Genomic DNA, 15,462 nt, shown 5'->3' with positions numbered 1-15,462 from the left:
GTATTTTTATGAATTATAAATTATATATATATATATATATATATATATAATATTTTTGTTATTTCATTAAAAATTAAAAAAATATTGAAATTTTAAAATATATATATATATATATATATATATTTGGACAGTCGCAATTTGGAACTTGGACTTCCTTAGAAGTTGTCATTCCGTATCACGACTTATAACTAGAAAAAGAAAGAGGGCATTTTGATATTTAATTTTTAAAAGGGAATATTTTGATATTTTTTTTATAAAAAGAGTTATTTTAATAAAAAAAGCCTTTTTATTATAATTGTTTTATGTATTACCCTTATCATTGTCACTATTCATAGCATTGTTAGTGGTTACACCGCCGCCAATGCATTTGAGCTCGGTTCCACCATCTTATTGCATACAAAGCTTCAATTTTTATTTTTAGCAAACCCATTAAATCTTGTGTTTTTTTGGCTTAAAGCCATGGACATTTTTTATTGAGGGAATTTTAAATAGAAAACAAAGACTTGCAAAATCACCAAGCATTTTTTTGAAACGAGAATAACTAGAAACAATACCCCCCTTTTTCTTTAATTAAATAATTTTTAAAAAACTTCACCTTCTCTTTATATAAGTAATTGTAATAGAATATATAAAAAATAATTGTAACAAAAAAATTAAATAATTAACTATAATTTTTTGTTGACAAATTATATTATTTGTATTTTATAAAGATGAGACATTTTTTAGTAGGGTCTTTTTTACTAATTCATTAAATTATTAGGATTCTCTCTTTCCTATATCTGTTTTTTTTTTTTCTCTTATATCAAACAATATATCAAATCTATCAATTTCTCATCTATTTCTCTCTTTTAAAACTTTTTCTCACTTATTTATCTTTTTTCTATTTATCTTCACAATCGAAGACAGTGTTAGTAAAATAGAACGTAGTCATACTTTTATTCAGTTATTTGTTTTAGAATCCATCGGTCAGAACCTACAAAATGCAATAAAAATATCCAACAATAAATCTAACACGGTACTTTGTAAATAAGGCATACACAAGCTTATTAGTGAGGCTGAGCGTTGCGATGGAGGTGATAGGTGTCGGGACAAGACATATGCGATAGCTGTCGAAGCACAAGACGACGAGAGGCGTCGTGCAAGCCGAAGGCGAGAAGGGTTTTGGTTCATGCGAGGGGCATGTAGACGTAGACGAAGACAAGATGGCAGCGTTGTGCAAGACGGGAGAAATGTTATGGTTCAGGCAAGAGGTACATATGCAATTGAGAAGGGTTTTGGTTTAGGTAATAAGGGTTTTGGTTCAGGCACTAAGGGTTTTGGTGTGGGGAACTCGTGTAATTTGGGAAAATTAAATTTAGGAAATTATGTTCAAATAATAATTAAAGGTTTTGGTTTAGCAAACATTTTTTTCTATTTTATCCTACAATTATGTATTGTGATTTAAATATGGTACATGCAACATTTATATACATAAGACCACATTTATAATATGTTGCCTTAAAATCTTCACAATCAATGTTTTAAAAGTGTTGTCTAAATCGACAACACTTTTTAATCCGTACTTTAAAAACGAATATGCAACGGTTTTATTTTGACAAAAAAAAAGTATTTTATATGTATGTTATAAACAACACTTAAAAAACTATTGCCCATTCTCGTTTCTAACTATAATTTTTTAGCCCTTATTAAGATAAATGTGGCCAAAAGTTAAAAATGTTAACTAGATATCATTACAAAAATGTAACATGAAATAAATTCATGTATTTTAAAATGTATATCAAAATTAAATTTAGTTTTAAATTTATGTAAGTGACAACTTACTCCGTACTTTGTACGGAATCACACTATAATTTTAGGAAAAAACAAATTGTTAAAAGAATAAGTTAATTTTGTAAATAAAGGTGTGGTCTTAAATAATCCATTGTTACGTTACATATATATGAAATTGTCTCTTATCTCTACCTTTAAATATAAAATATAAACTTCTTTGAAAAAAAAATGCTTAAATTATATTTTTGTTAACTTGTGTGCTTAAATATAAATCATATTTTTTAATAGAAAACAAACTTATTATTCTTTTTCAAATGTATTATTTATTATTAATACCATTAATTTGTTTTTTTTTTATTTATAAATAAGAGGTTAAAATTAGGTAGTTCTATAAAAAAGAATTAAATTATTTCATTTATAAATATATACTTTAAAAATATCTATATATAAATAGACACATCAAATATTTATAGTGCATCAAATATATTATAAAGCAAGCGATAAAGATGTACAACTTTAAAATTGTGTACAAAAAATACACAATTTTTTAATTGTATATCGTATTGATTATTGCATCCACGACCTACCATAACCACATAAAAATATGGATGTGCTGGTCTATCAATCCAACCTTTCGTGTGTGTTATTTATGCAATTTATATGACATTTTTATCTTATTTTAGATAATATTATTCATATTTTTATGAAATTCACTCCGTTGTCATGCTTCGGTCAATCAACAATATATTCACTCTCGAGGCTGAGCAAGTTTAGAGTGCTTTTCTCATTTGTCCGAACACGATAACTTTGATTTTTTATATTTTTGTAAATGAAGTTATTTTCATTCAAGATAAAAATCATATAATTTGTTAACATAAGAAACCGATAACAGTCATTGGATAAAAATATAAACAGAAGCTCGTTGGAAACTTGGAAGTGTGCTTGATGGATCACTTCAGTATGCACTTTGTGAAAATGGCCAATGAAAGGAGAACATTGATGATGATTATTATTAATCTTAATTACTGCATTACATCAATTCACTTGTTTGTCAATTTGAATAAATTTGTCTCTCACATGGTTATTCAAAGCACCTATTCAGGAAAGTGGTGCTTATAATCTACAATTTCAATCAGCACAAAACACCATCACACTTTCCATTCAACTACAACATTTACTCAAAGCAAGATAAAGAAAACACAAACCAGCTAAATTGCATATTACCTACCACTTATTGTACATAACCTATCAATTTTCTTCTTAAACTAATTTGTTTGAGTTAAGATAAAACTGTGAATAAGAATCATTTAAGAAAAACTGACAGGCATGTTGAGGCGTCACAATAATGAAAGATCTCAGCGATGTTGATACCTCAACCATTAACAATCATTTGCAGCACAGCACACATAATGAATCATATTGAAAGATATAGAAAATGAGATACAATGATTTTATTTATAGAGCTTATTGATCAAAAAACCATATGAGAATGTGATAATAAACTCTAAACTATTCTTAATAGCCTCTCTCAAAATCATTCACACTACCCCCTTGAAAGGATTCAAAAAGAGGGGTCAGCAAAAAAATGTGTATGAACAATTCAATCAACTATATAACTGGAGTAATCAGAGGCTTATTTGAAAAGAAAGCTATCAAATTTTGTTCCACAAGTTGTTTGATACCACTAAAAGACTCTGAAGTTAAAACAGCTGCATGTGGTGACAGAACAACATTATCCAATGCAAAGAACTCTTTAGGAACATTAGGTTCATTCTCAAACACATCCAAACCAGCACCACCAATTTCACCTTCAATCAAACACCTCAACAATTCCTTTTCATCAATGAGAGCACCTCTTCCAACATTCACTATAACTCCTCCTTTTCCTAGTGCCAACATGACTTCTCTGTTAATAATGTGCCTTGTTTGGTTGTTTAGTTCACAGCAGAGAATAAGTATACTGGTGTTAGTGGCAAGGTCTAAGACAGTGGAATAGAAAGGGTATGAAACCAATGGCTTTTTGTTCCTAGAGTTGTATGATATAATGCAATTGAAGGCCTCAAGCCTCTGTGCAACTTCTAAGCCAATTCTTCCCAAACCAACAATTCCAACCTTTTTTCCTGACAACTGAAACACCATTCACATGTTTACATCAAAACATTTTAAATGAAAGTCAAATTCACATATACTAATATTTCATATAGTAATGATACATGGACACCCATTTCTTGTACACTCGTGTGACATCTGGTTAATCGTGTGCAAAAATGTGATGAATTCAGTTGTGTAAATGGTTAATTTAAATCACGGCAAAAATTTGGTTAATTCAACTACATTATTAACCACAATTTTCATGTATTCTAAATTAATCATCCATTCAACTGAATTAACTACATTTTTGTACGCGATTAACCAATGTCACAAATATACTAAAAAGTGAATGTGCATCAAACATTTTTGTATTTCATACTAGTAGTAGTGTTGTACATTTAAAAACTAATGATTAAACATTCTCTTTTTTTCAAAAATATTTGATATAAAAAATTCTTTTAAAAAGTAAATAATTTAATGCTTCCATTATAGTTAATACATGCTGATATAATATTAAGTATCGACCATTAATTTAGCATCAATAATTGATATTATTCATTTTGGAATCTAAACTGATTTGCCCATTTCTAGCTCTTGATTAGAAACAAAAAAGAAACACAATTTTTAGGAATTAATTAGAAATTAAAATATGTTTAACCCAAAAGTTGCAACCATTTAAATGTCAATGATTCAGGGCCAACTTTCTTTTTGTGGGATTACGATTTGTGATCAATCACAAGCTATTTATTTGACTTGCACTTTAGAGCATCTACGGTGAACTCAATATGGGTTCTCATCATCTTGAAACAATTCACTCATTTTCTACTTCAACGGTGAACTCAACATGATTCAAGTTCTACTATGCCACATCACCCTAAATTAACTCATTCATTTTTTACGGTTTAACTTTTAAAAAATCATATTATATTTCATTACTTTAATTTATACATTAATATTTAATTTTATTATAACTTAAAATATTAATTTAAATGGAAAAATAAATAAAAAAGTACGTTAATAAAAACTTTAATAAACTTCTGTAACAAAAATTGTGAAGAAAAAGTATGAGTAACAAATTGTTTCTATTAATGAGCTAACAATAGTAATTAAAGGAGAAAAAAAAGGCTAAGGGTGGTATATTAACTTAAAAAAAGCTAATGGTTACAAAATTATTATTATTTAATAAATTAAAAAGAAGTTAACGGTTATAAATTAATAAAAAATAATAAATTTATTATTATTATTAATAAATTAATAAAAGGTAACGATTATAATTATATTATTATTAAATTGTGAAAGTAGATAGAAAAAAAAAATAAAAAAAAAACGTAACTGCTATGAAGCACCTTCCTGACAGTACCGTGATGAACTCCAACGGTGAACCCACAAAAAAAAAACTGGAAGTTAAGTAATTACACGCTGACGGACGAACTCATTTTCACTCCCGTTGTAGATGCTCTTAGACGGCTTGGATCTACAATTATATAAACTAGAAAAAGGAAAACTTATAACTTTTACTTTCAAAAAGGTTAATCATGCAAAAATGACACCGAATATTATTTCAACTGCATAAATCAATAAATATCTTCAAACACTAAGGACAAAATTCTATTGCAGCTATATGAAACAAACAGTTCATGAAATATATTTTCTTCATAAAAGAAATTAAAAAATAAAAATTGCAGACCTTAAAACCAAGTGGAAAATCCCAAGAAGCAGACTGAAGCTGCCTTCTCAAGCAACGATCCGCCGCGGTAATTTTCCTAAAGACGTCAATCAACAAAGCAACTGCCATATCAGCAACATCATCGGAGAACAGGTCTCCAACACCGGCGACCTGAATTCCCCGGCGGCGGCACTCGGAGAGATCAATGTGATCAGTTCCGGCGCTGGAGGTGACGATTACACGGAGAGAAGGGAGAAGTCGGAGAATGTCTGCATTGAGGGGGTAGAGACCGGTGCAAAAAATGGCGGCGATGTCGGAGGCGTGATGAGGATCGGTGGATATGAATTGGTGGAGAGGGAGAGAGGGGGAAGGGTTTAAGATGTGGAAGTTGTGAGAAGGATGTGGTTGGAGGATGGAAGAGAGTTTGAGAGGACCGTGAATGAATAGTTTTGGGAGATTATTGTTTTGGGATTTTTCAACGGTAGTGTTTTGACTGGTTTCATTTTTGTGTGCCATTATTGGTTGTGTTGGAAAGTGGAGTGAGTTCTTGATGGAAAACATGACGAAAATAATGCATCTATATATAATAAAAAACATACGAGATGTTTTTTGTCTGTCGTTTTAATATAATTTATTTATTGAAAAACATTGATTTTTATATCATTGATAATCAACTCTTTAATGGGCTGAAGATTTCAATGGTTGATGATGATATCGGAGTTTCCTTGGAACTTGTTTGTTGTTTTAGTTAGGTCAAACTTGAAGTTAATTGTTAGTTTGTTGAGATTGTAACACTTAGTTACTGTTAGTTAGAATTTGTAACATAAATTATAAGAATTGTGTTAATAGTGGTATTCAATTAAGAAGTCTTTGAGATAGAATTTGTTTTGGGTACTTATTTTCAGTTAGTTAGTTTTAACTACTTGATAAGTGCATAAACATTGTAATCATTTTACTCTCATAATAAGTAATAATTCAAGTTGGGTTCAGTCTCCCAAATGTATGAGTTTATCTCTGAACCGAGTTAACAATTGTGTGTGTTCATTTTAGAATTGAAAAACTTAAAATATATTAGTTAAAAAACAGAGAACGTTCTCCGTTTTGCAACTGATCATTATCCGTTTTCAGTTTCAATCATTATGCTTTTTTTTTTTTTGCTGTACAAAACCAAAAACAATCTTGGTTTAATTACTCATTGATCTCCGTTTTCACAACAAATGGTATCAAAGCACGAGAGTATTCGATTCAAAGGAAATATGGCATCAACAAAGTATGTACTTGAAAAATTCGATGGGAAGGATGATTTTGGGTTATGGCGTCTCAAGATGAAAGCGTTGCTGATTCATCAAGGTTTGGCAGGAGCACTAGGAGAGAAAGACATGACATCCACACTACTAGAAAAGGAGAAGAAGGATATCATGGACAAGGCTTATAGTGCTTTAATCTTGACTCTTGGAGACAAGGTTCTGAGGGAAGTGTCAAAGGAGACCTCTGCACCAAGTATTTGACTCAAGTTAGAATCTTTATACATGACAAAATCATTAGCGAATCGTTTGTACTTAAAACAAAAATTATATACTTTCAAGATGCAACCTGGGAGGTCAATTGAAAATCATATGGATGAGTTTAATAAGATTGTATTAGATCTTGAAAATATTGATGTAAAATTGGATGATGAGGATCAGTCCCTATTGTTGATAAATTTATTACCAAGCTCTCTTGAAAATTTGTGCGATACACTTCTTTATGATAGAAATTCTTTGTCATTAGAAAAAGTACAAGCTGCACTAATCTCAAAAGAATTGAAGAGGGAGTAAGATGGGAAAAAAGAAAGAAGTGGTGAGGGATTGTATGTCAAGGCCAAGGCAAGAAAGAAGAATAAAAAATAGAAGAATAAGTTCTAGAAGAAAGAAAAGGACAAGTCTAAAATGAGATGTTTTATATGCAAGAAAGAGAGGCATTTCAAGAAAGAATGCCCAGATTGGAAAGAAAAGAAAGGATCAAATAGTGATGATGATTATGGAAATGCATCTATAGCTTATGAAGGATATGAAAGCACATAAGTTCTTATGGCGAATTCAACTGAAATCATGGATGATGACTGGGTGCTTGACTAAGGGTGTTCATTTCACATGACCTCAAATAGAGATTGATTTCTTGACTACAAAGAAACTGATGGAGGCAAAGTGATTATGGGAACTAATCAGTCTGCAAGGTAGTTGTAATTTGTTCAATCAAGCTGAAGCTGGAAGACGGAACCACGAAGATTTTGTCAAAGATCAGACATGTTCTAGAACTGAAGAGGAATTTAATTTCTCTAGGAATGCGGGAAGAAGATGGTTTTTCATACAAAGTAGAGAAATACACTATAAAAGTCATAAAAGGATCATTGGTAATCATGAAGGGAATAAGGGATCGTGACATCTACCTTCTTAATGGTCAAGCAGTGACAGGAATGGCAACAGTGGTTGTTCAAGCATCACGCAAAGCCAGCATGTGGCATCAAAGGTTGGGACATGTTAGTCTAAAGGGAATGCAAGTTCTTGACATGCAAGGGATGCTAGGTGGGGACAAGATTAGTGATCTTGAATTTTGTGAGCATTGTATGTATGGAAAGATGCATAGGATCAAATTCTCTACAAGGAAACATTGCTCAAAAGGAATTATGGAATATGTTCACAGTGATCTATGGGGAATTGCAAAGATTGCTTCACATGGAGGTAATAAGTATTTCATTATATTTCTTAATGATTATAGTAGAAAAATATGAATTTACTTGTTGAAAAGTTAGGATGAAGCATTTAAAACTTTTAAAGATTGGAACTCTATGGTTGAAAATAGGACTGACAAAGGATTAAAACTCTAAGGACATATAATGGTGTAGAATTCTGTAGTGAGGAATTCACTAGTTTTTGCAAAGGTCATGGTGTTAACAGACATAGGACTGTAAGGAGCACACCTCAGCAAAATGGACTAGCTGAAAAGATGAATAGAACCTTACTTGAAATAATGAGCTCCATTATGTCAAATGCAATGATGCTTGCATAGTTTTGGGGAGAAGTTGTCCATACAACTTTTTATTTGATAAATTTGAATCCTTCTACTGCAATTGAACTTAAAACCCCTAAAGAGATGTCGACCCGGCACGCTGCAAACTACAATCATCTAAAAATATTTGGGTAAGCTGCATACTACCATGTAAATGAAGGGAAGTTAGCCCCTCGAGCTAAGAAATGGTACTTTATTGGATATCCAAGTGTTGTAAAAGGTTATAGGATATGGTGTCTTGAAAGCAGGAAATGTATCATCAGCAGGGATGTTAAGTTTCATCAGGTTGAGCTATATAAGTCTTTAAACAATGTTCTTAATAAAAGCTCACATCAAATTGAAGATGAGAGGTTTGATCTTAAGATCGAGAAAGCTGGAGAGAAACAAAGAACATTCTTGGAACAATAGCAGACTCAACAAGACATAACTGAGAGGATTGATCTTGAGGTTGAGAAAGTTGTAGAAAAACGAAGAACGTTCTTGACTTCAGCCACAAAAAAGGAGAAAGACCAACATAAGTCTAGAACCGTTCTTAACTTCAGAACAACAACAGGCCCAACAAGGCAAGATTGATGCTAATCCAGTAGAACATGCTATGTTTTAGAAGAGGAATTAGACTATTATAACCTCATCAGGGATAGAGAAAGAAGGACTTCAAAACCCACTCATAGATACGGTTATGCAGACATGATCAGCTATGCATTACATGCTGCTGAAGAAATTATACAAGAAGATCTCAAGAACTACAATGAAGTTGTCAGGTCTCAAGACAAAGACAAATGGTTTTAGCTATGATTGAAGAGCTGAAATCACAGGAGAAAAACAAGACTTGCGAACTCATACCTAAGCCAGTCAACTCCAGAATTGTAGGCATCAAGTGGATCTTCAAGAGGAAGGACGAAATTCTAGGAGTTGAACTACTCAGGTTCAAAGCACGACTATTAGCAAAGGGATTCACTCAAAGGGAATGTGTAGACTACAATGAAATCTTTTCTCATGTAGTCAAGGATGCATCTATAAGGATAATTCTAGCAATGGTAGCATACTTTTAGAATGAAACAATCTTAATGCAACAACTAGATGGCTTTAGGACTCAAGGAAATGAGGATTAGGTCTGCTTGTTAAAGAGATCACTCTGTGGGCTAAAGCAATCACGAAGACAATGGTATTTGAGGTTTGATTCATTCATGCTTAGCAAAGTTATGCTAGAAGTAATTTTGATAGTTGTGTGTACTATAAACAAGTATCATCAACGACATACATTCACTTGCTGCTATATGCGGATGACATGCTAATAACATCTAAAAGTATGAAAGAAACAGAAAAGTTGAAGGGCCAACTAAAGAAAGAATTTGAGATGAAGGACTTAGAGCCAACCAAGAGGATCCTAGGAATGGAAATCATCAGAATTAGAGAACAAGGAAAACTGATAATTTTCCAAGAGAGCTACATTGATATGAGTGAATCAAAAGTAGCCAGTTCTCCACTAGCAGCTCACTTCAAGCTTTCTTCAGCCATGTCACCAAACACAAACCTGGAAGTAGAAGATATGAAGAATATACCATATGTAAGTTCCATATGGAGTATCATGTATGCTATGGTATGCTCAATGCAGACATTTCTCATGATGTAAGTGTCACGAGCAGATTTATAGGAAACCCATGGATGAGTCATTGGCAAGTTGTCAAATGGATTCTAAGGTACCTAAAGGGAACTCAAAGCATGTGTTTGGAATACAACAAAAGTTCAAAACCATCAAAACCAGTCCAAGGATTTGTAGACTCTGATTTTGCTGGAGATTTAGATAAAAGAATATCTCTTACAAGATATGTCTTCACAGTGTTTAACAACATAGTCTGTTGGAAGGCTAATATTCAACACATAGTGGCATTATCAACAAAAGAAGCAGAATATGGTGCTCTTATTGAAGCAGTGAAAGAAGGAATTTGGTTAAAATGAATGATCACAAAACTTAGAGGTAAGCAATAGTCTGTTTACATACATTGGGACAACCAAAGTTCCATTCACTTGAGTAAAAATCAAATGTATCATGAAAGAACCAAGCATATAGACATCAAACTTCATTTTATTAGAGATGTCATTGAAAGGGGTGAGATACATGTGGCAAAGGTGCACATAAATGACAATCCTGCATATATGTTTACAAAACCTGTCACACTTAGAAAATTCAAACACTGTTTGGATATGCTGCAAATCAAGTCCAGAAACTGAGATCAAGGATAAAAGGATCTGATTTGAAGAATCCAAAGTTGAAGCTTCTCATTTGGTACAAAGGTGGAGGATTATTAAAAGTGGTACTCAATTAAGAAGCCTTTGATATAGAATCTGTTTTGGGTAGTTAGTTTCAGTCAGTTAGTTGTAACTACTTTAGTTTGTTACTCCCAAATTGTAAACAAACTGTATAGAAGCCAAAGCAAGCAAGGCTGAAGAATGAGAACTCAAAAAGAGAATGCAAAACTGCAGTTTTGCAAATTTGTGAAAAACTGGCAGCATAAGTGCATAAACATTGTAATCACTTTCATCTCATAATAAGTGATAATTCAAGTCGGAACCAGTCCTCCAGATGTAGGAGTTTATCTCTGAACTGGGTTAACAATTGTGTGTGTTCATTTTAGAATTGAAAGGCTTAAAATCTGTTAGTCAAAAAACGGAGAACTTTCTCCATTTTGCAACTAATCATCCTCTGTTTTCAGTTTCAATCATTCTGCGTTTTTTTTTTTTTTTTTTCTGTACAAAACCAAGAACAGTCTTGGTTTAATTACTCATTGATCTCCATTTTCACTACAATTTGTAATATAAGTTTTATATAATGAGCTTTTCTAAAAGAATAATACATCAGACTTTTTAATATCATAATTAGTTCTTAATATTGTGGGATAAAAGTTCCGTTTTGGGACATAGGGAAACTCATTGGAATTGCAATTTCTTGATATGTAAACCATGGTGAACAATAAGAATGAGAATAATGATGGACCACTCGTGTAACCAGTAATCTCTCGCTTTGATGGTCACTATGATCATTGGAACATGTTGATGGAGAATTTCTTGAGATCCAAATAATATTGGAAACATGTAGATACGAGATTCACAATTCCAACAGCAGAAACAGTGTTGACAGATGTACATCAAAAGAGTCTAGATGAATGAAAACTCAAAGATCTGAAGGTGAAGAACTATTTGTTTCAGGCTATCGATACAACAATCTTGGAAACAATTCTGCAAAAGAACACATCAAAGGAGATATGGGACTCCATGAAGATGAAATACAAGAGTAAAAAGATCTTTTTTTCAAGCCGAGTAAAGATTTTGAAACACTTGAGATGAAGACATGTGAATCTATTTCATATTACTTTTATGTGTGACTAGTGTTGCTAACAAGATTAGGACTCATGGTGAACAAATGGATGATGTAATGATTGTTGTAAAGATCATTGACTTAAAAATTCAACTACATTGTGTGTTCAATTGTTGAATCAGAGAACACTGATTTTTCTATTAACGAGTTGCATAGCTCCTTAATTGTCCATGAGTTGAAGTTCAGGCAAAGATATGGTGAAGAGAAAGTCTTGAATGTGACTTCAGAAGAATCCAACACTAGAGAAGATAAAGGCATGAGAGGATTAAGAGGAAGAGGTAGGGGTCGAGGAAGACAAAACAAATCCACAACTGAATGCTATAAGTGTCATAAGCGTGGACACTATAAAAATGAGGGCCCTGACTGAGATAAAGAAGCAAATTTTGTTGAGTTCAATGATGTAGAAGTGATGCTTCTAATGGCAAATGAAGACATGAGAAGAAAGATAAGAGAACATGTTTGGTTTACTGACTCAGGATGTTCAAATCATTATGTCCAAATATATCTTGGTTCAGTAATTTTGATGATGGATTTAAACAAACTATGAAGCTTGGAAATTATTCCACGATGGAGATTGTTGGAAAGAGTAATGTCAAGTTGAAGATGAATGGCTTAATGCACATGGTTACTAATGTGTACTATTTTCCAGAGCTCAAGAACAATCTCTTGTGTATTGGACAACTACAAGAGAAAGGTTTAACTGTGATGTTTAAGTCAAAAACATGCAAGGTTTTTCATGATAAGAAATAATTGATCTTGGAGACTGAAATGAATGCAAGTAAAATGTTTATAATTTTTGCACAAAGCCATATTCTTTATAATTATTTACCATAATCGTTTTTAAAGTCATAGCCATGAATGATTGTAATTCAGTGGCAATGAATTTTGTTTACATTAACATTGTATAGTGTTTTTTTGTTAGAGGTAGAAGGAGGAAATGGAAAAATATAAAACATTTTTAATTTTTTGTCTTTATTTAAAAGGAGGGAGCCAAAATCTCTTATAGAATTTATTTTGTTCTCCCTCTATTTTGGAGAATTTGGAGGGGAAATGAGCTACTGAAAAGAGAACAAAAACAACATAGAAATCACTTAAAATTCCTTGTTTTCTTTTAAACCAAACACAAAATTATTAAAAATTCTTCTCCTTCCAAATTTTAAAACAAAAATATTTATGTTTTCCTCTTATCCCTTTCGTTGAGCCAAATAAACCTCTAAATTTTAACAAAACTTTGCTCGTTGTTAAATCAAATGTAATATGACTAAATTTGTGTTATCAAATATCTAATGTTTAGCAAATCAAAGACACCCAAAGTGTTCATTACTTCACCTAGAAATCTATGTTAAAAAATAACTTGTCCATCAACTACAAACAAAAAACTCAAAAAGTTTCTTTTCCAAAAAAAAAAAAGTCTCAAAGTTTAATTTGTGTTTGGTCTTATGGTGATAAAATTTGCTTTTGAATAAATTAATTTTTTAAAATTGATTATATCTAAAAGTGATTTGAATATCAATTGATTTATGTTAGAATATATTAATGTAAATTAGGTGGACAAAATATTTTATGCTAAAAGTCAATTATAGATGCAAAACTTCAAATTTTAACTTGCTTTATTGCACTTATTGTGTCTTTATTTTATCACCTTCATGAAAAAAGTTTCCATTTTCAAAATCAAATCTTTTGGTATTACACTTGCTGCAATTTTCCCAATCTAAACTTTTATATCAAAAATACTGATTTGACAAACTATAAGACATTAAACGTGATGATGTGGTCACCGTAAATTTATATTTATCCACTTTGACAAATATTAAATAATGCATTTAAATATAACATAAACAAATTATCATATTAAAAATAAAATTGACGATTCAGATAAATATAAATTCATATAAATTTGGCTACACTATCACGTTTAACGTCACATTATTTTAAAAATAGTTACACCACCATTTTGGAGAAAAAAATCTATGTTAAAAAAAAATTACAACAAGTATATTTCTTAAGTGACTAAAACGTTTTGTTAAAGAAAAATGATTGAAACGTGAAATTATATTTGTAAGGATAACAAAATAAGAGAATTAAAACTAACCTTTTAAATTTAAATCGAAATCAATTAAAAAAAAAATGTACAATCAATAATCAATTCAATTTAACAAGTATTGGTTCGTTAATGCAATCGTATTTGCATCTTATTTTCTTTATTTTGTGCATACATTTTTAGTTTAATTTGTTAAAACTTCTTTAGTTTGGTTTAGTTTTTATATCAATCGAATTATGCATTTGGTATTTCTTGTTTTGTAGGAATGAAGCACTTCAATGTTGGAAAGAGGCTTGAATGATGTGGTTTAAGGTTGGAGACATTTTTAAAACAATTTGGATGTGAGCATGAAGCCAAATAGAACCATGGGCATAGTGTTTCAATTGACACACCCACATTTTTCATTTTGTTGTTTAGCCGAGTCTAAGAAGAAACAGTCAATGTGTGTCATCTAGCATGGCCGTGCTTTGTGACATAATTATTTTTTTCACGATTTTTTATGAAACACGACTAGGGTGTGGCAACTGCCAGACCCGTGTTTCATAAGTTGAAACTCATTTTCTAAGTTTTTAATTATATTTTAATTGAGCATGAACCTCTTTGTTACCTAAGTATAAATATAACTTAAAAAGAAGGTTTTAGGATTTTGAAATTGAGACATTAATCGTTGATCTAGAGTCAAGGATCATACTCTTATTTCTCCCTTCTATTTTAATTTCCAATTTAAATGTTCTTAATCTATTTCATGGATTCTTCTTCTACCATGTTTGAGTAGGTTTCTTATTTGTATGATTGGACAAAGACTTTGATACATTGATAATGATTGATTATTCTTTTTCTTTTGTTAATTATTGAATTACTTTGATTTAATTCTTATTGAGCATTCATATTATGTGAATTTATTGGATCCCTTATTTGCATAATCATAGGCATTTAGGGAAGACTTGAAAAGTGAACCTGATTATTGAAATTATAAGAATTAAACTTGAGACTTAAATCACATAAGTACTTAGTCTTTTGAAGAATCCATGAAATATCATAAATGTTAAGAGGTTCAATCTATATACAGAAATGTGAAAGATTCGAATGGTCTCTAAAATGCAAAGAGAATTAAACTTATAATTAACCTTTTAAATTTAAATTAGAATAAATTCAATATTTTTTACTCAAGAATTAATTCAACTTTTTTTTGTATGTAAGATTCAATTCAATTTAACAAATTCATAGAATTAAAAGAATTTGAAAAAAAAGACTACCTATCTTATTACCTATCTCTTTTTTATAAAAAAAAATAAATAAAAGATTATTATCTGTTTACCTTAGAACCAAACCAAACATTTTTATTCAAAATATTTATCTCATAATTGCATACCTTAGAACCAAGTGGAAAATTCCATGAAGCAGACAGACTCTGTCTTTTCAAGCACCGATCTGCCGCGGAAATTTTCCTGCTAACGTCCATCAACAAAG

General features: G+C 31.1%; 1 protein-coding gene across 2 annotated transcripts in view; it reads right to left on the bottom strand.

Moving 5' to 3' along the window:
- Positions 1-3,197: 3,197 nt before the first annotated feature.
- LOC101500702 (glyoxylate/hydroxypyruvate reductase HPR3-like) overlaps positions 3,198-15,462 on the bottom strand; it is a 13,687-nt gene continuing 1,422 nt past the window's right edge. Inside the window, exons 2-3 of one of the 2 annotated variants that reach the window (XM_073370706.1) lie at positions 15,365-15,445; positions 3,198-3,897 (exon numbers count right to left, since the gene is read on the bottom strand). In XM_073370706.1, coding sequence (XP_073226807.1) covers positions 3,379-3,897; positions 15,365-15,445 — 600 coding nt within the window. In that variant the 3' untranslated portion in view covers positions 3,198-3,378. Of the gene's footprint in view, positions 3,898-5,548; positions 6,520-15,364; positions 15,446-15,462 lie in introns of those variants that run through there. The other variant, XM_004510845.4, reaches the window with a different exon arrangement.

This window comes from Cicer arietinum, chromosome 7, assembly GCF_000331145.2.
Source record: "Cicer arietinum cultivar CDC Frontier isolate Library 1 chromosome 7, Cicar.CDCFrontier_v2.0, whole genome shotgun sequence".
Classification (NCBI taxonomy): Eukaryota; Viridiplantae; Streptophyta; class Magnoliopsida; order Fabales; family Fabaceae; genus Cicer; species Cicer arietinum.
The sequence above is the reverse complement of the archived record's forward strand: the minus strand, read 5'-3'. Positions and strand labels throughout refer to the sequence as shown.